Source organism: Henckelia pumila, chromosome 1, assembly GCF_033568475.1.
Source record: "Henckelia pumila isolate YLH828 chromosome 1, ASM3356847v2, whole genome shotgun sequence".
NCBI classification, from domain to species: domain Eukaryota; kingdom Viridiplantae; phylum Streptophyta; class Magnoliopsida; order Lamiales; family Gesneriaceae; genus Henckelia; species Henckelia pumila.
The window spans coordinates 157,661,435-157,685,105 of NC_133120.1; the positions used below are offsets into that span (position 1 = coordinate 157,661,435).

The 23,671-nt window shown below is 33.5% G+C and overlaps 1 protein-coding gene and 1 pseudogene across 1 annotated transcript; both read right to left on the reverse strand.

Moving 5' to 3' along the window:
* Positions 1 to 12,691: 12,691 nt before the first annotated feature.
* Positions 12,692 to 16,610, reverse strand: LOC140874300 (clathrin interactor EPSIN 1-like; annotated as a pseudogene).
* Positions 16,611 to 21,615: 5,005 nt separating this feature from the next.
* LOC140874301 (putative E3 ubiquitin-protein ligase RF4) lies at positions 21,616 to 23,145 on the reverse strand. Its single transcript, XM_073277573.1, has 3 exons — positions 22,255 to 23,145; positions 21,845 to 22,128; positions 21,616 to 21,793 (listed from the first exon to the last, which is right to left on the reverse strand). Exons 1-3 carry the CDS (start codon positions 23,143 to 23,145, stop codon positions 21,616 to 21,618), a joined length of 1,353 nt encoding a protein of 450 aa, XP_073133674.1.
* Positions 23,146 to 23,671: the final 526 nt, after the last annotated feature.

Sequence of the window (23,671 nt, forward strand, 5' to 3'; positions counted from 1 at the left end):
GTCATTATTAATTCGTCGTATTTGTGGAAACATTGCACAATTTTGAGATTTACTAAGAATATGCGTCTTTTTAATTTGATCCCTGATGAGGAAAACAGTGAAATTAGGAGATTTTCAGATTGGATTGCAAATGACGACTGCGAGTTGCAATGTTAAATATTATATTGATTTTATAACTAAACATGTAATAGTTTTTTTTTTCAAATAGTATATATACAACCAATTATTATAAAATATATTTTATTTAAAGAACGCCAACACTTCAATAAAGAGATGATAATGAACCGAATCTAAACATAGTCTTGTATTAAACCCGTTCCGAAGAGACGAGTTTACACTCGCCCAAACGTGTTCACAAATAGGTCCGAGTGGGTATTCGTGTTTGACCACACCCACCATATAAATTGCTGTTAATAAAAATGATGAAAATATTGACTTTTTCATAAATAAAAAATAATGCATGATAAATGAAAAAAAAATTTTAAAGAGATAAAAATTCAACATATAGAGAAAAACATATTTATTAATAATTTAAATTAAGGTTTAAAATGCAATATATATGTTGTTGTTGTTGTTATTATTATTATATTATTATTATTATTACTGCATAAATCAATACTCGTAAAAAAATAATTAACACGTAAATTAAAGCATTACACAATGACTATTTCATTTAATTTGATAAATATATCTCACTTATTAGCAAATACATAATTAATCATATCAATTCAGAACATTTATACATAAAAAAAGAAATTAAAATAGATGCACGGTATCAAACATATCATACTTACTCAATATTAATCAAACAAATGATGAAAACTCGAGTTAATAATTGCATAAGAATCAATATCAATATTGTGCCAAAATAAAAGTATATTAAAAATTATATCTATAAGCTAACGTGTGTTATTGATAATGTATTATTTTAAACTATTAATATATATAATTTTAGAATAACGATGACTGTTGTGATAAATATTGAAACTGTAAGCTTTTGGTAAAATGACAAGCGATCGGTCCTATAATTGGTATCAGAGCTAATGTCATGAATTCGATTATTATTGATTACAAGGAGTACAATAATTGTCCTTAATAGATAAAACAATTGAACCATGACGCTTGACTGTTGTGCGGTTTAAAATATTTGAGTTGCATTATTGCCGCCAGTTGTAGCTTTTGGTAAAGCAGCAAGCACGCAATCCTATATATTTTACAAATTATTACAAGATTTTAGAGACGCTAAATAAAAATATATATATATACATTTATTCTCAAAATAGAATAAGACGATTGAAATACAATATGAAATGTTAACATTTTTAATCAAAATCATTAAAATTCGAGCAAAAATTTAGCAAAAAATTTTTTCGCAATAGTAAATTTCGAACAACCTAACAGAAATTAAAAATTAAAAAAACTTCCAATCACACATTAATTATTAATGATTTTGTTTTACAAGTATAGGAGATAATAAGACAAGAATGAAGGTTGGAGACAATGAAATTATTTATACTCTTGCAAAGAATTATTTTAGCATGATCTATCAAAAGAATCAAATAATAAGTATATAAAAATAAAAATAATTGATAGAGAAAACATTTCAATAATTATTATTGAAGATGATGAGAAAATTATTTTTATAAGAATAAATAATGAATGACAAACGAAAAAATCGTGAAAGAAGAAAAAATGGTTATGTAAATAAAAAAAAAGACGCTGTAATTTAATTTAAAGTTTAGAATACATTATCTGTACTATTATTATTTTCCTAAAATCAGTGGTAATAAAATAATTTTTCAACACTATGTATTATTTATTATATTTTTTTTCTTAAATTTTATTTATTAAATATGTCATGAAATCAAATTTATATATTTTTCTCAATGTCTAATTTATACAAAATTATAGTATTTGTTACAACTATTATTTGCAATAACGCCTATAAATTCAATTAGGCTTGTAACATATAAAATATTTAAACAAATATTTTTCGCACTCATTTTATAAAAAATGTTGTAAATATCATTTTACATTGAATTTAATATTTACTAAAATATCGTGAAGATTATTAACTAATTGCATGTTTATCTCTTATCTTCTCATCTCAACTCATTTATTTAACAACATTTATCGATAATAAAAAGTGTCTCCACGTGCAACGCACATAACTTTTACTAGTTTAAAAAAATTTTCAAAAGTAACATGTGTGGTGGAGTTTTGGTGATATTATTGGCTAACTGCCATAGACTTAGCTCTTCTAATGCCACGTGCGGTCTTTGTTCCTTAATTTCGCCCCTTGCGAGTACTAACAAAGCATCGTTTGTAACGTAAATCTGTGCACAAATGTTTAAATTAGAACACAAGAGAGTTTTGAGAATGCTTTTTATTGCTTTCAACTTGATGATTTACAAATGAAGGGATCCACTCTTTTTTAGTGGTGACTTCCTACCATGAATGACTAAGGTAGTGTTTGCAACCTCTAAAAATAAGTGATTATGAATTTTTTAATTAACGATTAGGTTGCAAACACTACCTAAGATCTGTTTGATCCGACGTTAGAGATTAACTGTCTATAAGCTTCTAGCATCTACACAAGTCTAGATGCTTTCTTCTACACGATTTTATACAAGTCTTCTATATAGAAGTGAATTCTAGAGTGCTCTATATAAATTTAGATCAAGAGTGCTCTATATAAATTTAAAGCATGAATAATCTAGATAGTTCTAGAATATATGCAACATCTGCAATGCATCATATTTTAAATATTTTCGGAATGCGCATGAAGGTGTCGGTTTGTGATATTCTCTCCCACCTATTCGTCCGATGACCTCGTCGCCTCAAATTAGTCGAGTAATTCTTTGAATTGCCTTAAAGCTTCTTCTTTTGTTTTCCAAGTTCTTTGACAATTTGGGCTTCTGTCGAGGTATTTGTTTTGGACATATTTAAATGGTTCAATCCCATTAAGGTAGATTAAAAAACAACGTGCAAGTAAGAGTAAATCATGGGCGGTGATCAAAATAAATAATTGACAGAAGAAAGAAAACAACTCAACACTAAAAAAAACTTGCAAATTTCAAATTTTTATTTTTCACATCAATCCAGTAGGTTTTTTCTTAGGTTTCTTGCAATTTCATTTCATTTTCCAGCAAAGTTTAGTATTAATTTCATGTTTATTAGGGTTTCTCCTGATTTTGTATTTACATAAATCACGTTAGGAATTTCTCTTCAATTTCCTATTTGGTTTTCATTTTCCAACATTGTTTTTTTTTTTTTTTTTTTTTTTTGCGATTTTGTTACATGATCTTTCGTATAGTTTTGAAAACAAATTCAACCGATTCATCATATATCATTCATTTGGTTTTTAAATTTTAGAATCATATACTTAGATAATTGAGTTTTCTTATTTCAATTTAATTATATTTAGTAAATTTAAATTATTTTTTTATTGCTGTGCGAATAACGTGAATTATAAATCATATTATTAAAATATACATGGATATTTTTGAAACAATTTAATGCAAAATTATAGTTATTTATACAAATTTAAAGAATCAAAAAATATATTAATAGAAATACGATAATTCGTATTTTAATTAATAAAATTATATATAGTGACTAACAATCCAGATATGAATAAAATATTTGTTTTATTAAAAAACGATTATAATCAGACACTCAGCTTTAAGTTTCAATTTTGGCATAGTAAAATTTCATCTGTCAAAAACAGTTTAATTTAATAAAATATTGTTTAATATTTATGCATGTATGCCTCCATTTCCAAGACAATAATATCGGCAAACCAAATTCTTGCGTTCCAAAAAATGTCAACAAAAAAAAGTGTTTATTTAATAACTTGATCGTGTTGAAAAATATTATTATTATTAATATTATGTTGAATATTGAATGTTGAATGTTGAATATTGAGTTGTAAAATGTGGAAAATTAGTGTGTGATGATGTAGATGATGATGTATTTATTTTTGGACTAATCTCAAATGTGGATCTATAAATAGGTCTTCATTTGTAATGAAAAATACAATTGAGTTGAGAGAAAAATATTATAAAGTGTAGAGTTTGATATATTTTGAGTTTTGGAGTATTTACTTTTTACCGTAAATTTTTACTTTTTCACAACACGTTATCAGCACGATCGCTCGAAGGTTCTCTATAATTTTCGACGCTCCAAAATACAAGAAGAAGTCAAAAATATTCAACAAGCAAGAATTTTTATTTTATTGTTTATATATTTTTATTATGTATATATTAATATATGATATCATGTTATGAAAAAAAAAATAAGTTTTTTTTCAAAACTTGTTATAAATCCTGGGAGGATGTTAAGACGACATCCCACACTCCCGGTAAGGGATACGACAAGTATAAAAGCCTCTAAGGTTCTTAAACAATATAATCATATTTGTATAATTTCATGTTATTATATAAAAGGTTGTCTACGACACCGATCTTATAATAATGTGATATGATATACTATACCTGACTTTATACTAAATATATTGGTATAATTTTACAATATTATATAAAAAGTTGTCTACTACACCGATCTTATAATAATGTGATATGATATATTATACATGACTTTATACTAACTATATTGGTATAATTTCACAATATTATATAAAAGGATGTCTACGACACCGATCTTATAATAAAGTGATATGATATACATAATTATTTAATTATGATTATCATTATATGCATCACATGATTATCACGATTTTTTATTCAACACATACTCGATTTTATTCCTTACCCCCAACGATCACAAACGGTAACAAACGGCTAGTTTTTGGTCTATAAATATGCTCACTCAAACTCATTTTCGATCACACCAAATTTACTCTTTCTCTCAAAAAAAAATTTTCTCCTCGGTTTTTTTCGAAGATAAAGATGATGGCATTTATAAGGCTATTTTTCATAACGACTATGATCATCATGCTCACGAGTCTTGTACTCACCAACGATTTTCCACCACATACTTTTTTTCTATTTGTACACGTACTTGTACTCATCGTTTATCAATTATTTTGTATTGTCATATTAATAGAAATTAACTAATAAAATGCATTGTTATTTTTCTAGTACCACCATGTCAAACTTGACAAAGATTGAATTCGTTGCGCTCGATATCACCGGAAAGAATTACATGCCATGGACTCTCGATGTAGAAATGCATCTTGAGTCATTGGGTCTAAGTGATACCATAAAAGAAAATAATATATCATCCTCACAAGAAAAGGCAAAGTCTATGATTTTCTTACGTAGACATCTTGATGAAGGATTGAAATGTGAGTATCTCACAGAAAAAGACCCAATGATTTTATGGAAAGGGCTGAAAGAAAGATTTGAGCATATAAGGGAAGTTATACTCCAGACCGCCCGTGATGAATGGAATATGTTAAGATTCCAAGACTTTAAAAAAGTCAGTGATTATAATTCAGCGATGTATCGAATAGTCTCACAATTGAAATTCTGTGGACTTGAAGTCACAGAGATGGAAATGCTTGAGAAAACATTTTTCACTTTTCACGCATCGAATATAACTCTACAACAACAGTATAGAGTGCGTGGATTTTCGAGATATTCCGAACTAATCGCATGTCTTCTTGTGGCGGAAAAGAACAACGAATTGTTAGTAAGAAATCATCAATCCCGACCCACTGGATCAACGGCATTTTCTGAAGCAAATGTCGTAATGAAAAATGAAAACCAAAATCAAAGGCATAGACCAGATTTTGGTCGTGGACGAGGTCGAGGAAATGGGCGTGGACGTAAAAATTATCACGGTCGTGGTCGTGGCCGTGGATATGAAAATAATCGAGGTAGTTATTTCAATAACTCATCTCAAAAGAACGTCACGAATCACCCACCAAAAAGGCAGCATGAAAATACGAGTGAAAATGAAAATCACTCAAAAAGATCTGAGAGTGTTTGTTATAGATGTGGCACTCCAGGACATTGGTCACATATTTGTCGAACCCCTGAGCACCTATGTAAGCTCTATAAAGAATCGACAAAGGGAAAAGAAAAAGAGACAAATTTTGTTGAAGATAGTGTCCGTTTAATTGGTTCAACTAGTTTCAATGCTGCAGATTTTTTGAATGATTTCGAAGACATTGATTAAATATTGGTGGGACTACATTGTAACAAATTTGTATTTTTCATGCATTCTTGTATTATAAAGCATGTTATATTTTGCATTTGTATTGTACTTAATTTTTCTTTATTGCATTTTTTTTGTGAAGTTTGATATGGAAAATGTTATGAGCAAACATGGAAATTTGCATACCAGATAGTGGTACAACACACACTATTCTGCGAGATGAAAGATATTTCTTGGAAATAAAACCAACAAAAACAATGGTAAATACCATATCAGGTCCTGTAGACTTGATTGAAGGTTGTGGAAAAGCACATTTTTTGTTACCTAATGGTACAAAATTTCTGATAAATGATGCTTTATATTCACCACAATCGAAAAGAAATTTGTTGAGTTTTAATGACATATACTCTCATGGGTATGATACTGAGACGATAATTGATGGAAATCAGAAATATATGTGTCTTACCACATATAAATCAGGAAATAAATATGTGGTTGAAAAATTATCAATGCTCCCTACTGGATTGCATTATACACATATAAGGCCAATCGAATCAAATATGGTGGTTAATAATTCTTCAATATTAACAAATTGGCATGATCGATTGGGACATCCTGGTTCAATAATGATGCGAAGAATTATTGAAAATACGCATGGTCATCCATTGAAAGACCAGAAAATCTTTCAGAATAATAAGTTTCAATGTAAAGCATGTTCTCTTGGAAAACTTATTATAAGACCATCGCCAGCTAAAATCCAAACTGAATCACCAATATTTCTTGAACGTATTCAGGGTGATATTTGTGGGCCAATTCATCCACCATGTGGACCATTTCGATACTTTATGGTATTGATCGATGCCTCTAGCAGATGGTCACATGTATGCTTATTGTCAACTCGGAATGTGGCATTTGCAAGATTGATGACTCAAATAATAAAATTGCGAAATCAATTTCCCGATTATACAATCAAGAAAATAAGACTTGATAATGCTGGAGAATTTACATCCCACACTTTCAATAATTATTGTATGTCAATGGGAATCACTGTTGAACATCCTGTAGCTCATGTTCATACGCAAAATGGATTAGCTGAATCATTGATTAAACGTCTACAACTGATTGCTAGACCAATGATTATGAAAACAAAACTCCCTATTTCTATATGGGGACATGCAATTTTACATGTTGCGGCATTAATTCGCATCAGACCAAGTGCATATCATAAATTCTCCCCATTGCAACTTGCATTTGGTAAAGAACCAAATATCTCTCATCTGAGAATTTTTGGATGTATGGTGTATGTTCCTATTGCACCACCTCAACGATCAAAAATGGGTCCACAAAGAAAAATCGGTATTTATATCGGTTATGATAGTCCATCAATCATTCGATATCTTGAGCCTCAGACAGGTGATGTGTTTACAGCACGCTTTGCTGATTGTCATTTTAATGAAGAAATCTTCCCAGTGTTAGGGGGAGAAAGGAAACACATCGAAAAAGAAATCACATGGTATGTACCATCATTGTTACATTTGGATCCAAGGACCAAACAATGTGAGAAAGATGTACAACAAATTGTGCACATGCAAAGAATTGCAAATCAAATGCCAGATGCATTTGCAGACACAAAAGGGGTAACAAAATCATATATACATGCTGTAAATGCCCCTGCTCGAATTGAAATTCCAAAGAAACAAATTGAAGACACTCATGATGTCATAAAACGCTTGAAGCGTGGAAGACCAGTCGGTTCCAAGGATAAAAATCCTCGGAAAAGAAAAGGCATAGAGAAACACGACGATCATAAAATAGAAAATGGTGTTCCAGAAGAATCACCTGATGATGAAAATATTCTGTCAGAACCACAAACTGACGAGAATCGTGAAATCTCTATCAATTATATTAATACTGGAAAAATATGGAACCGAAAAGACATAGAAGATATTGATGAGATATTTTCTTATAATGTGGCTTGTGACATCGTAAATGAAAATGAGGATCATGAACCAAAATCTTTTGGTGAATGTAAAACTCGTCATGATTGGGCCAAATGGAAAGATGCCATCCAGGTTGAATTGGATTCGCTGAATAAACGTAATGTTTTTGGACCTATAGTCCTCACACCTGAAGGTGTAAAACCTGTTGGATACAAATGGGTTTTTATTCGAAAGCGAAATGAGAAAAATGAAATAGTCAGATATAAAGCTAGACTTGTTGCACAAGGTTTTTCTCAAAGGCCTGGAATTGATTATGAAGAAACGTATTCTCCTGTTATGGATGCAATTACATTTCGATATTTGATTAGTTTGGCAGTGTCTGAAAATTTGGAAATGTGTCTTATGGATGCTGTTACAGCTTACTTATACGGATCACTTGATAGTGATATATACATGAAAATCCCTGAAGGATTTAAGATGCCTGAAGCACAAAGTTCAAAACCCAGAGAATTTTATTCTGTAAAATTGCAAAGATCATTATATGGGTTGAAGCAATCAGGCCGAATGTGGTATAATCGGCTAAGTGATCACTTGATGAAAAAGGGATATGTAAATGATCCAATATGCCCTTGTGTTTTCATCAAGAAAACAACATACGGATGTGTAATTATTGCTGTATATGTTGATGATTTAAACATCATTGGAACGAATAAAGAAATTCAAGAAGTTATGATGTACTTGAAGGAAGAATTCGAAATGAAGGATCTTGGAAAAACCAAGTATTGTCTGGGTTTGCAAATCGAACAAAAAGAATGTGGAATTTTTGTTCACCAGGCAAATTATACAGAAAAGATCCTTAAACGTTTTAATATGGATAAATCAAATCCATTAAGTACTCTAATGGTTGTAAGATCATTAAACATAAAAAAGAATCCATTCCGTCCATGTGGAGATGATGAAGTTATTCTTGGTCCAGAAGTACCATATCTAAGTGCCATTGGTGCCCTTATGTATCTTGCAAATTGCACTAGACCTGATATATCTTTTGCTATAAATATATTGGCAAGATTCAGTTCATATCCAACAAAGAGGCACTGGAACGGAATTAAACATATATTTCGTTATCTACGAGGAACAACAGATTTGAGACTTTTGTACTCAAAAGACACCAATCAAAGTATCATTGGTTATGCTGATGCTGGATATTTATCTGATCCACATAAGGCACGTTCTCAAATCGGATATGTATTTACTCGTGGAGGCACCGCAATTTCTTGGCGTTCACAGAAACAAACACTCGTAACAACTTCATCAAATCACACTGAGATTATTGCGCTACATGAAGCAAGCCGTGAATGTGTTTGGCTAAAATCAATGACACAACATATCCAAACTTCTTGTGGATTATCAGTAGACAAGAAGCCTGTGACGTTGTATGAAGACAATGATGCATGTATTGCTCAAATGAAAAAAGGATACATCAAAAGTGACAGAACAAAACATATACCCCCAAAGTTCTTTGCCTACACTCAAGAGCTTGAGAAGAATAAAGATATTGATATCTGTTATATTCAATCAAGTGAGAACTCATCAGATCTCTTCACAAAGGCACTTCCCACGACGATATTCAAAAAACATATATACAACATTGGGATGCGCAATCTGCGAAATATGTGAAGAATCACTCATGTTAACATGAGGGGGAGTTTACGTGGCTGCACTCTTTTTCCCTTACTATGGTTTTTATCCCACTGGGTTTTTCTTAGTAAGGTTTTTAACGAGGCAGTATAAAACACGTAATGAAGACAGTCATCATATCACGATCATCATCACAAGGGGGAGTGTTGAAAAATATTATTATTATTAATATTATGTTGAATATTGAATGTTGAATGTTGAATATTGAGTTGTAAAATGTGAAAAATTAGTGTGTGATGATGTAGATGATGATGTATTTATTTTTGGACTAATCTCAAATGTGGATCTATAAATAGGTCTTCATTTGTAATGAAAAATACAATTGAGTTGAGAGAAAAATATTATAAAGTGTAGAGTTTGATATATTTTGAGTTTTGGAGTATTTACTTTTTATCGTAAATTTTTACTTTTTCACAACAGATCGTAAATATTTTCATTTCTCTCATAATTGGATTTGGTCTTATATTGCAAATAACTTGTGGACTTATCTTATTCCACATGTGAAATTCCACCACATGTGTCTGCCCTTGTTCTGCAGAAACATCCAACAAAAGATCGTTGTGTTACAAGTTAAAAATGGACCGAGTCCAACCAAAGACAATGGGAGGTCGTCCTCTTTCTTCAACACTACTTTCAATACCTAAAATCCATCCTAGAAGACGAACACAAAATCACAACGAAGTTCCATGAAAGCTTAATTGTGATCCGAAGGATTTGGCATGACTTCGTAGACGATTGTTGCGACCACATCTCTCTTCAGCTGCACAAAAATGGGATTCAGAAGAGAAATGGATGTGATATGGATCCCTTTTTTTTGCATGCAGAAGTACCTGAGTTGATACAAAAACAGATGTTGCTTGCACGAACTCACACTTCTCATTTTTGAAGGGTTGGTCCCATCATCTGATGTAAATCTACACACAGGATTCAGTGAAGACATAAAGATTATAAAAATTTAAGCAAAATTAACTTAGCAAGTGCTACAAGTAGGAAAATGAAATATAGATGCTGCAGTGTCAAAACTTTCTGTTAGGCACTTCGTTCTTCTGTCTTATTGGCTCCATGGTTTAGTTTCTTAGTTAAAAATAAAAGGAGCTATTAATAATGTCTTGTTTAGGATAACTGAATCAACACTTAGGGAATAAATACAATCAACTCTAGATCGCCATCGTTGCTTTCCAAATGACCCTGTTATGGTTCAAATCAGCATAAGAATCATTGAAGGGCTAGCTTTTATGAGAGCGATAACGCACAAGGATGGCAAGTAATTTTGGAAGTATAATCCTTCATGCTGCCATTTTTTCACACATCTGATCATTATACCAAATGTGCACCGCATACACTCGAACATTGCTCTAGCATGTCATGCCAAGAAAGAGGATGGATCCATATTGACTAGAACCTGGTGAATCATATTCAAGAACAATAAACTAGTACTCCGTCACAAGAGAAGATGCCCAAGTTCATGCAGTTTTCTAGATCAAAAATATGATCTTTGATACTAATGGCATACATGAAGGAAGGAAATACAGAGATCATTGCAACTTGATGTAACCATATGCTGAATACCTCTGAAGAATTAAGGCGCTGCTCTCAAGTCCTGAATACCGACTTCACACTTCAAGAAATTGCTTCATTCAATGCAGAAACCTTGGGGGCAGTAAAACTATTCATTAATTTCGGGCTTAAAAATGTGACATCTAATTATTATTTGATACAACAGATTTATGACATCGATCTAAAAGATTCAATGATGAAAAAGCAAATGATATAATGTTGTAATTTAGGCCTAAGACATGAAAAAGGTGCACACTTGTTATTTGCATCTGCACACAACTTATTCAGAAAATTCGAACATATGAACACTATAAAAGTTCAAGAAATATTTTTTATTTTTTGTAAATATACACTTTACGCGCGTGCACCGAGAATAGCTATTAACACAGAGGTATATCCAGAAGCAAAAATTATAAACAGACACCATAGTCCATAAGTGTCAGTCACACAATCCCCCTCTCAACATTCTCATTTCTCATCTTGAACTAAAACATTATTGAAACCCACAGAAATATGAACTTTTAGACATTATTGCCTCGATCAAACCTCGTCCATTTATTAACGTGTAGCACCAACTTTAGATTACTGCATTCCTAATTCGATTGGGACACTGTAATAGGCATACTAGGTATTATTGAAACCCACAGAAATATGAACTTTTAGACGCAGTAGAGTGTGACAACAAAAAAACACAATAAAAAAAATCAATAAAAGGGAACAAACCATAAAAGAAATAGATTGAACACGATCGAGAACGGAGATTCGAACCTTAGATAGATCCACATGTTTGTAAAGAGACCAGTGGGAGGAGCAATCGTGCCAATCATATCCTTTAATTATTTGTATTTATTTTTTATAAACTCAGTGATAATTTCCATTCCTAAAATAATTTAAGACAACGGAGATATAAGTACAAAGACGAAGAAAAAAATAAACATTATATGTGGTAGGATACAAATTTTCATTATTTTCCAAAAAGAAACAGGCTATTTGAATATAGTAGAAAATGACCAACAAACCAGCATTTTTCTTCTATTATGTTAACCATTTTTGAGTTTTTATAGTTTGAATGGTCCAATTGCTCTGAACGAGATTTAATTTCTCACTGACCGGAAAGATATTCTCAAGATGATAAGAACATACACACACTGACGTTTTGAATGGTTTTAATTTGAAAAGCATACCAAATTCTTGGTATACCATGATAGCCAAGATTTTAGCTGTAATTTTACACAAACAAACGTAAGCAACCATGCGAATCATAAAACAAATTACCCCCATCTACGAAATAGTTAAAAACCAAACATAGATTTGGGTATGCACGGCACCTTATTCATCAATTTCCCCAAAATGACAAACGTTTCAGAGGAATTTCACTTCCAAAAGCTCCCGAATTCATATTGTTGGCTGCTAAGACTGGAGAAAAATTCAATATCAATTGTTGATGTCGTTGAAGCGACTCTCGATCTACCAAGTCCTGAACCAATGTGTCGGAAAACGGTGTTCAGATCAAATAAAAATTGATACCCGGTGTAGCGGAAGTTTAAAATTTTTATTTTATTATATGGAACGATTCCATATATGGATATCAAAACTTTTACGATTAAATTTATTCAATTAAAAATAAAACACAGTTAAATTTTTACCTCGTCAAGCAAAGGCTTGATCGTGGACTCCAACAGAATTTAATCTGCTCTTCTTGTAAATCCCGGGAACCGATGACAGTCACGATCTAACTACGGAATTAGGTCCACGAATGAAAAACAAAAACCCTCTGATTGACTGCACTAGAAATCAATCAGAAGTTTTACGTAGAGAATAAACAGATATGATCTGTTAATTCGATTTGTAATTTTTCACAAAAATCACAAGTCGAATTTTCTCCAAAGGGACAGAGGATTTCGAAAATTCCCTTAAATAATATAGGCTGAAATTCGAAAATTGCAAGACTGAAAATCTCATGGAATTTTCGAACACTGCAGTATATTTATAGATAATTTCTAGACTAGATTAAGTTATAACTGTATTTGGACTCTAACTCCTTAGGGCCCACAATCCATAACTTAAGCCCAACAAGCGCGTTGTTCTAATATAAAATTCATCGTGACTCCGATTGATAAACTAATTTCACCAATGTGCATAGAAACCATTTCTGCATCTTTTAGAGTCAAGATAATTTTTCTGAATCCGAATTCAGTGATTTCCAAAAATGCTCATCCCTGTGTCATTTTAGGAAATCCCACTCCCTTTAGTTAAGAAGTTCAACTTCTCTTTCATTAAATTTAACTCTTTAAATTTAATTATCTCTACGGGGTTTTAGTAAATCATTACTTGTGTAACCCTCAATGGTTCAGGAATACAGCTAGTCGTGGGCTCACAACTCCTTGTGACTCGGAACAACAATTTCCGACTTACCCATCGAATCATGGTAAGAGCGCCTAGCAACATCGCCCCATGATTCTCTAGGTATTACTGATAGTGCCTACAAGAACCAGTAGATTTTAGTTAGCGTACAGTACGGTCCCTTCAACCAAATTTCCCGATCGAATCAACAACCATTGGTGCATCAAGAGTCGTTCGAGATTCGATAACTATGCACAACATCTTGGAGATCTATTAGTGACATCGCATGTGTTACTAGGAACACCAAGTAACCTAAAACACATCATGTACTCTGGCCAGAGATTCGTCACACTAATATCTCCTCAGATCACATAGGATATCCACACTCGCAAGTATGTGGTGAATCCTTGACAACAAAGCATCGACTCCTATATGTGTCGTAACTGTACCCAATCCCGACACCTGATGACTCCAATAGAGTCGGTAAACGAGTCAAAGTACAGTACTAGCATATAGAGTCTCAATGATGTTTCAAGTAATAAGGACTAATGGTGTACAACCAAAACCGCGGACTTTATCCACTCGATAAGTGATAACCACTTGGAAAGTTCGAATAGGGTAGTTCGATCATTCATCATATGAATATCCATTTGCATGCTTTGAACATCTCTATGTTCCATACCAATGAAACGTGGTACTCGGCATCGCAAATGCTAGTCTCAATCTCGAGCGATCCTTATCCTTATTTGCTGACGACTCAATTGACTAGGAACTGTTTAGAATATACAGTGACTATAAGATGTGTTTCATGATAGCCATCCCCATGTGCTACCACATCTTACATACACTATAGTATATTCAAGGTCTTTATCAAAACAACAATAGTATATCATAATATAACATTATGAAGAAAGATAAAGTCAATGCCATTATAAAAGTGTAAATTATATTAAACAAAAAATTGTTTTACATAGAGTCATAAAAGCCCTTAGCCATAAGTTGGCTAACCGGGCACCCACTCTTTCACAATGCCCATAGCTCGATCCTGGTAAATTGAAGGCAAAGGTCCTTTTTCTTTTTCTTCAGATCTATCACTCAGCCCACCAACAATACCTACATCCGCTAAGTTGACTTTCTTGGCTGCTTGAATACAAGGATATGCCCAAAGTATCAGCATAAAGTATAATGTTTGGAACATTGTCTGCTAGAGTTGGAACTTGGAATAATTCTCAGCATGAAAAGGAATAAACCGAAAAGAAGGATACGGAGATTACTTATAATACATGGGAGGTGATAATGAAATACTTACGAGCTGTTATATTCAGGTCGATAAGTCCCCGGCTCAAAGAATATGTCCATATTCCAGATTTTACTTGAAATGCATCCTTCTTGGGTGGAGACTTGGTTTCAAGTGGAGATCCATTTGCGTTCCCATGGCTTCCTCCGCCGAAAGAATTTTGGTTGGATGCTGTTGATGAAGGATATGTGTGAGAATTGATTAAGCTAATAGAAGCAAATTCATCAAAGTTGTTCAGTGGAATCGCAGCAAATAGATCAAATGTGCTGTTAGTTGCATCAGATTTTGAAGCATTGTTATCATGCTGTGGAGCTGGTTCAGGTGCAGCAAATAAATCCGTTGGTGAAGAAACAGCAGGAGCAGGCTGAGAAGCAAATAAATCAACATTTGTCTGCATTTGTCTACAAGGCACAGAAAATGAAAGCCATTTTGTACGAGTAAGACGAAATGAAGCTACTACATATGATTGGTTTGAGAGACAAGGAGCATTTCTTTTGAATTAAATTAATGCTAAACTACAAAACCCCTTTGATAGCAGGCAAAATAAAAGTGAACTTCCAAATAAGAGAGACGAGGAGAAATAAGAATCAACAGGGATTATGACATGAAATTTAAACTCAAATGACTCGGTAATATTTCTTTACATTTTTGAAGAAAAATACGAAGGCACTTTCTCCCAATTTTATCAAGAGGTACAACTGCACATGTATTTGCACTCGAGTCCACTTAAGCTTACCTGGGGCCTAGGAATTTTATCTACTAGTGGCTGGGGTGTTGTGGATACAACAGCAGCATCATCAAACAAATCAGCCTCTGATGGATCATTTTCAGAAGAAACTTATCTGTCGAACCGGATATTGGTGCATCCAAGAGATCATCAACAAAATTTTGCCCAAAAAAATCAACTTGATTACTTCCAGCAGAAGATTCGGTCAATAGCAAATATATTATAAAAAAAAAAGTTCCAAATCAATGAGGAAGATGGAACCCTAGCTCAGAAAAATAGTAAATATATAATAGCTCATTCAGATACACATCATCAAAACGAAGCTCGACAGAAAGATTACTTGGACTTGAAGTCCCCCGTGGATCAAAATCATCATCACCAAACTTATTTTGTTTGCACATTTGAGCTTTGGGAGGTAATTGATGCAAACTTATCTGGCACACTCGTTTTTATTGTATTTGATGCACCACTTCCACTAGCTGTCGAGCCCTGACCCTTCCTGAAATTTTTCTTCATATTTAGAGGAAGCAAACCACCAATTACATACGCAAAAAGAATAAAATAAAATAAAATAAGCATCTTTCAAACTATTCATGTAAAAACCGTCATGCACCAAAAACAAAAACATGAAACACACTACAATTTCAAATCATCTAGTTGATCAGCAACAGATCGCAACATACTTTACAATTACAATTGTGTAGAAATAGAGGAGAACAAAGAACAACTCTTGACATCAACAGTAGAAAACTGCAAACCTAGAATCACGAGAAGATTTTTTCTTTGATTTGGCAGGCTTCTCATATTTATCTTCATCATATCGATCATTGCTCTTATAACTATTCTTGATTCTATCACCAACACTGCTATTACCAAATTCGTCTTTGCCGATGTTACTAAAGCCCCCGCCACTAACTGAGGACATTGCTTGACTTGTACATTATTCCAGATGATGAAAGTCCAACATACCTACAATTGATTAAAAATCGCAAGTACCCCATTATTGAAACATCCATATACAACCTCAAAACACGATCTTACTTATCACGATTTTCAGAAGCTTTGTTCCTCGCTTCTTGTATTTTGTCTTCGTTACTTAAAAGAGCCACAATAGTTTCTGCCTTTTTCCTCACATTAATCCCCACATCCTTCCCACTTGGCTCAACATACCCAAAACTTGCTAGAGACTAGAGAAAGTAAAAGAGTGAGAATGAACTCGGTTAGAATCTAATAAGAAGACTTGGTATGTTAATTTCGAATTAGATAACAAGATATTGATCACATAGAAGATAGGCAGAAGAAAAAATGCGTACAAATATCTAAAAAGTATGTTAGACTATGTCATCAATAGCACGATCAGATCCATGCACCACCAAAGTCTCTATAACAGACAAGGCCTAGATAGGAGAATCATTTAAATTTGGTTGTCAATATTTTCAAAGATAACAAACATGTTAAACTTGATGACAAGAGAAGTAACAGAAAAGAACGAATTGAAGAGATTGAAAGTTTAATAATTCAAATATGGAAAGTGGGGTAAATTCATCATATGGTTATTGGGAAAGGTAACTACCAACTACCTTGTAAAGTTGTAAACCAAACGATCAAGGACACACGTAGGTACCAGACAATTCATGTAACAAGCAGTCGACCTAAGACATCAGACTTAATCTTACTTCACGGGAATTTTCCTTGTTCAAAGGACTAATTCTAGAACAATCAAACCTATTCAAATTTGACGGATTAATCTTTCGTAATTCTAATCAAATTTGAATGCATGAATAACTTGAAAATTCAGTTTACATCCAAACCGCATAATGAAACCGAATTCTATTTCTAGTCAGTTTTACATTATATTGGATATCGAAGTGATCAAAATTGAAACCTCCTCTGTCGAATTGGAATCAACTAACATGCAAGCAAATAACTGGCCAGGTAATTCACAAGACGGATATAAATTCGATAATAAATAAAATCAAATTAAGTCTGAAAATCTCAAATAAAAAAATCAAGTTTTTTACATAAATTTTCTAGCCCAATCACGTGACCTTGATCGAATAAAAACTACTACTCATTAATAAACATAATTAATTAAACCAAGTCTAAAATCATAAACTAAAAAAAAAACGAGAATAGAAGAAAAAACTGTAGAATTGCTCAAGTAGATGCGGTCAGCCTTTGTGCATCTGGAACTCCCGAACCCTCAAAAATAATTAAAAATTTTTATTTATAGTGTTTGGAACCCATCCAATTAAATTCCTAAATGAAATAAAATTCTCGGAATTTTTTCTTCTTTGCGACACGCGCGCGCGCCTAACAAAGACCTCGCGCGCGCAAGCTTACAAACCAGAACTTTTTCTCATCTCGCGCGCATGCAATATAGGCTCACTCGCATGCGTCTTCCATCAAATTTCTATGGATTTTGCTGCCACGCTCGTGCGCACACATTGTGTTGCATTATTATCTATCATGATATGCATGATATTATTGTTCATGATTTATATGCGACATTGTCATACCATGTTGAGTTTACGTATCCTTTTGAGATAGCTAGTTGTTTCTAGGGTGGCTCAGCCATAGGATTTTCATTGTACGATCGGGTGCCGTGCCCGATCTGTGCCCAACTTTTCAAAAACTTCAAGCTACTGCCTCAAACCTTGATCATACGGACTTATGCACAGATTCATGTCCGGGGTCCATGCATGAACAAAATCTGAATATTCACAAAAGCGAGGGTACACGGACGTCCGTGCCCTGATAAAAATCTGAAAAATAACAAAGGCAACAGCTGGTATAGAAACCCAAACACAACTCCAAATACTCATTTTAACATGCATTAAGCTCATACAATAAGCATACTACAGAACAAGACGGTTCTAGAGTTGTACAAAAATCCGATCTAGTAGAACATGCTTCGGTTCTAGGCTATACAATACATACTCATACAAGTTCAAATACAATATAAGTTCGATTATATAATCGACTTCTAAACACCAAGTCCTTACTCTATCTTCACGTCCCAACTATCCACGCGATCTCTGACTCGATCATGCCCCACCTGTTATCAAGCACACATATAAAACAAGACAACAGCCGGATAAATCGGTGTGAATAAATCCTAGTAAAAAAGACATAAACAAATAACAAAGATCATATATCAATTCATGATATAATGTATATGCAATATATTATTCATGAGTTTCTTCTACTATCGAGATTCATATCCGATCTCGACATCAAGATTCGTATCCGATCTTGATGCGATTATCCCAACTCCTCGTAGTTTGTATCCAACTCGAGATGTAGTTATGTGAATGCCATATGAACAATATGAACACATTATCAGTCAAGAACACATAAACATAGAAGTATGTGATTTTAGAGAAACTCGAAGATTCTCTATCTTGAGTTCAAGTCCTAATTAATCAATATCAGCCTTTTTACCTTTCTCAATCAAAGCTCCGACCCCTGGAAATCAAAGAATAACTCATTACAAAATCTATTCGAATCCAATTAAATCTTCAATAGAGAAATTAATATAATACCGGCTTCAATCTCTAACAACTCAAAAGTTCGCATGATATTCCAGATCTTGATCTCGGTGTACCAAATCATTCATATTTCATGTTGCATGTATCATATTGACTTGTGTACTTGTACTTTATATTCTGGGCAGTAGCACTCACTTTTGTGTTTTTATCACGGACACCCTATCCGACGGGGCAAGTTTGCAGGTTGACTAGGAGTTGAATCATTGTTTGGTCGGTAACTAGGTCTAGGGAGCATAGATCACCGAATTAAGGATTTATATTAAGTTTTTATTCTGTATATATTTAGTTGTTATTCGATTGAGTTGTATATTATTTATCTTAGGTTTTCAATTATTTTAACGATTGTATTCTGCCGGATTGGTAATTATTTAAGTTTTCACATTTTTATCTCTAAGTATGTTATATGTTTAAGTTTAATTGCATGCTTAAGTTTATGATTAGTAGGTGATCCGAAACGGGTCACTACAAAAAATATAATCGCTTTTTTAAAAAAAAAATTAAAATTTTTGAATTTAAAAATAATATATATTGTATTATAATAATTAAGTCACACAATTAAAGTTTATATATTTGTGAACCCAAGCATGTGCAATACTTATTTTCTTCAAGGATAAGTGCTAGAAACTTGTGTTTAATATTTTTAGTTGGAAGCTTTAGATTTAGTTTGAAAAGTATAAAGAAAACCGAAACTTGCATTTTGAGTTTATCAATTATTTGATCTTTTGATAATGAAATTTTTGGAATGATAAATGCGGCTGTATAATAAAATGTAGACAAGAGTGCACCTTTGAACTTGTACAGTTTGGAAATAGTCGAAGGTCATGAGATCGCTAAAATTTACATCTAGAATTGAATTTGTAATAAATTCGAAGTGTTCAGGATATATTATGACTTGAGGAGTTAGTAATGCTGTTTGAAATTCATAAAAAAACGAAAATTTTGATGAATGAAATTCACGGATTTTTTCGACATTGGGCTCGGTTGGAGGTCAAGGCTTTGGACCATGATAATGTTGTAAATTAAGTTATATTCAATTTTATCGAGAAATTATATATCAAATGAAAACAAACTCGAGTTCCTTTTGTATTCTTGACGAGCTTGAAAACGAACTCGCTTAACGAGCCAAAAAAACGAGTTTGCTTCAGAATGACAAACAATGCCTTGGTGTAACTTTTAGAATTATCAAATTATCTCTCTTTCTAATCCCATATGTCTTTCTTGTCTTTCCCATGAAAAATTCAATTTATTTAAACCCAAATAGTCTGAAAAACTTATTAAAAATAAAAAATATTATATTTTATTTTGAATCTTTTTTAACCAGATTAAAAAAGTCGAATTGTTGCTAACACATAGGGCTAGTGTGTGAATATATATATATATATATATATATAGAGTTTTGATCACATGAGCAACCACGTGGGCAACAGCTGATGTGGCAAGACGTGGCATCTTGTACACCTAATGAGTGATTGTCACGCCAGCGGTTGCTCACGTAGTTACCCATGATGATTGCTCATGTGATCAAAACTCTATATATATATTCGATTGGTGTTACAAAAGAGATTCAATCTCACTACATGCATAGCTGTATCTTGTAAGTCATCGCCTCAAACCAAATTCAAGTAAATCAAGTTCCAAACGTTTCACATTCCTACTGTATGAATATTGTTCAATAAAACCTCGAAGATTAGGCTAATTAAACCTTTCCGATCCCAATATTTATAGCACATTTTAAATTCATGTACTTTGTAATTTGTACGTTGTTTTGAACAATAATAGAGACTAAACAATGTCTTGGTGTAATTTTTAAAATCATCAAAGATATCCCTCTTTCGAACCCCCTATTTCTTTTTTCATTTTCCACGAAAAAATTCAAGCCACGTGAAACAAAATAATCTAAAAACTAAAATATATATATATTTTATGTTAAATCCTTTTAAAATTATTTTAAAAAATCCATCTCGTTGTACAAAGGGCTAGTATATCCCTCTTTCTAGTACCCTAGTTCTTTTTTTAACTTTCCATGAAAAATTCAATTTACGTAAAACAAATTTAACTAAAAATCTCATTAATTTTTTTTTAAAACTATATTTTATGGTAATTAATCTTTTAAAAAAATTTAAAAAAATCCATTCGTGGCATACAAGAGGCTAGTATATATGTATATATATGTGTTTGACCTGCGTGCGCGCCCGCGTGTAGTGTGCATGCATGCAAGTGCGACATGAAGAAAAACACAAAGGAAGATTCAATCTCAAAAACCATAACTGTAACCAAATTCAAGTAAATAAAAGTTCCAAAGCCTTCAGCATATCCCCACTGTATGTATCAATATAGAAACACTTGAAGTCTTGAAGATTAATACATGCATTAAACCTGTCAAAATCGAGCATGAATCCGCCTCTCGATTGTTGCTCTGCAGGAAGGGCAGCCATTATTCATCCCTTGCTTTTCGTGGAGGATGTTGCAGTCCACGCAAAGCACCTGATGCGCGCAAGGCAAGAACACCACCGATATCTCTCGGTGCATGCACATCACGCACTCCCTCGCACGTGCACTAGCACTAGTACTACTCCCAAACTTGTGCTGCAACACGGGCACACTCAACCCGCGGAATGTGAAGAGATCATCGCTGCTGCTCGAGGCGCAGGAACCGTATCCCAAGTTCAGAGCTGCTATTTTCGATCGTTCGGCTTTTGGTCTCAGTTCAGTCATCATACTCTCAAGATTCTTGATATCTTGCTTGGTTTTCTGAATGTTCATCTCGGCCATGTGTGTCATGCTTTCTGCCTCAGCTATGGCCATTGCTTCATCTTCCTCTTTTTTGGATTGAAGGTATTCCAAACTCGCAATAGCCTTCACTTTCTCCCTCTCCTCTTTCCTCACCAGAGCCTGTAACAAATCATCACATCAGGGTTCTAATTACATATCAGATATAATTAAACATATATATAATATGATGATACAAAGGTTGAAACCATCTTTTTCCCACCAACTTAAGAATAAACATAAGCATACATCGAACCGAAGTTGGCCTTCTTTCATCTTTTCTAGCTGATTGTTCAACTCAGCTATTTTATTCTTTCCACTTTCCAATTGATCCAGGCATAATCCCTTTTCAGTTTCCAACGATTGGCATTTCCTTAACGCGTCCTGCTCCCTCTCAATAGAGTCCTCCAAGAGTCGGCAAGACTGCGTTGCTCGAAGACTAGAAACCCCCATCCTCGTCCTCAACGAAGAATTCTCCTCTTGAAGCTTGTGAAAATAGGCGTTAGCCACCTCGACCTGGTTGTTAGCTTCGGACAACGCGGTTTCCATTTCCAAGATTCTCTTGTTGGCACTGTCCTCCATGTCTTGCTTCTCCTTGTTAAACTTTTCCTCCTCTGCTTTCTCTTGCCTCAACTTTTTCAATTCCCCCTGATCTTGTGCAAGTCTTTTAGTAGCCTGCATAACTTTCTCCTTCGCCCAGTCACTCCAGTATTGGAGCTTCTTCTCAAGTTCTTGCATTAGAGGCATTAGTGTCAGGATGTGTCTGTCTTTCTCATCTCGTGGGATGTGCATTTGAAGAGCTTCATCGAACGGGATTCCAGCGTAGTAATCGGTCGTTTGCTTCACAGGTTCAGACACACTGGTCTCGGCCTTCAAACCAGGATGATCTTGAGAAGGATTGGATTTGGCTTCAGCTGATGCAGAAACCGGTTCTTTAACAGGTAAGGCAAGAGCAGGGGCATCCGATGTGGATGCGTTTGCTTTGGCGATCTTCATTAGCAGATCAGATCGCGACTTCAGCGTTTTCTCCAGCATCATATTACCCAAGACACTAAACTTTGCTTTGCAAGAGTCTTGTGAAGAATTGTCCTTGACATCTCTCTCCAACTGAAGTGCTTGTCGCCGCGATTTCTTAGACATGATGCAAACTGGTTTTGTAACCTTAAAACAACTCAAACCTGGTGCAAATCGTATGTGTGATAGAAAAGATATTTAACAAGTTAGAAAATTATTTTGCAAGCTAAAATCATTAGTCTATCATGAACTCCGGATCGATCGATGACAAAAACACAGAAAGAAAAGTCCATTTGAAAACATCATTAATCCTATGCAAAATTGCAAAAAAAAAATTGAAAAAAAATAAAAATACTGAATCATGGGATCCTTCTGCACAAAAGCAATAAATTAAGAATTTTTCCTGCATAAAAATCACTTGAAGAATCAGATTATAACAAGAGGGCAAGAAAAACGAAGATTCATTCTCGTTAAAATCTAAAACATCCCCATTTCATACCTACAAATCACAAACACCAAAAACCAACTCTAAATCTCAACACAAAAAGGCCAAATCAAAAGCCTCTCGACTTGATGGCACACGACCTTTCCCAAGCGACGCCTAGGTTCAAATCCTCCACCCCAAAAAGTAAATTCTTGCTTGAACTTCAGA

Coding starts and splice junctions, on each gene's coding strand:
- LOC140874301 (XM_073277573.1), bottom strand. CDS start 23,145: ATGTCTAAGAAATCGCGGCGACAAGCACTTCAGTTGGAGAGAGATGTC. Junction 22,129..22,254: donor AAGGCCAACTTCGGTTCGAT/GTATGCTTATGT, acceptor GATTTGTTACAG/GCTCTGGTGAGGAAAGAGGA. Junction 21,794..21,844: donor GATCTCTTCACATTCCGCGG/GTTGAGTGTGCC, acceptor TACTAGTGCTAG/TGCACGTGCGAGGGAGTGCG.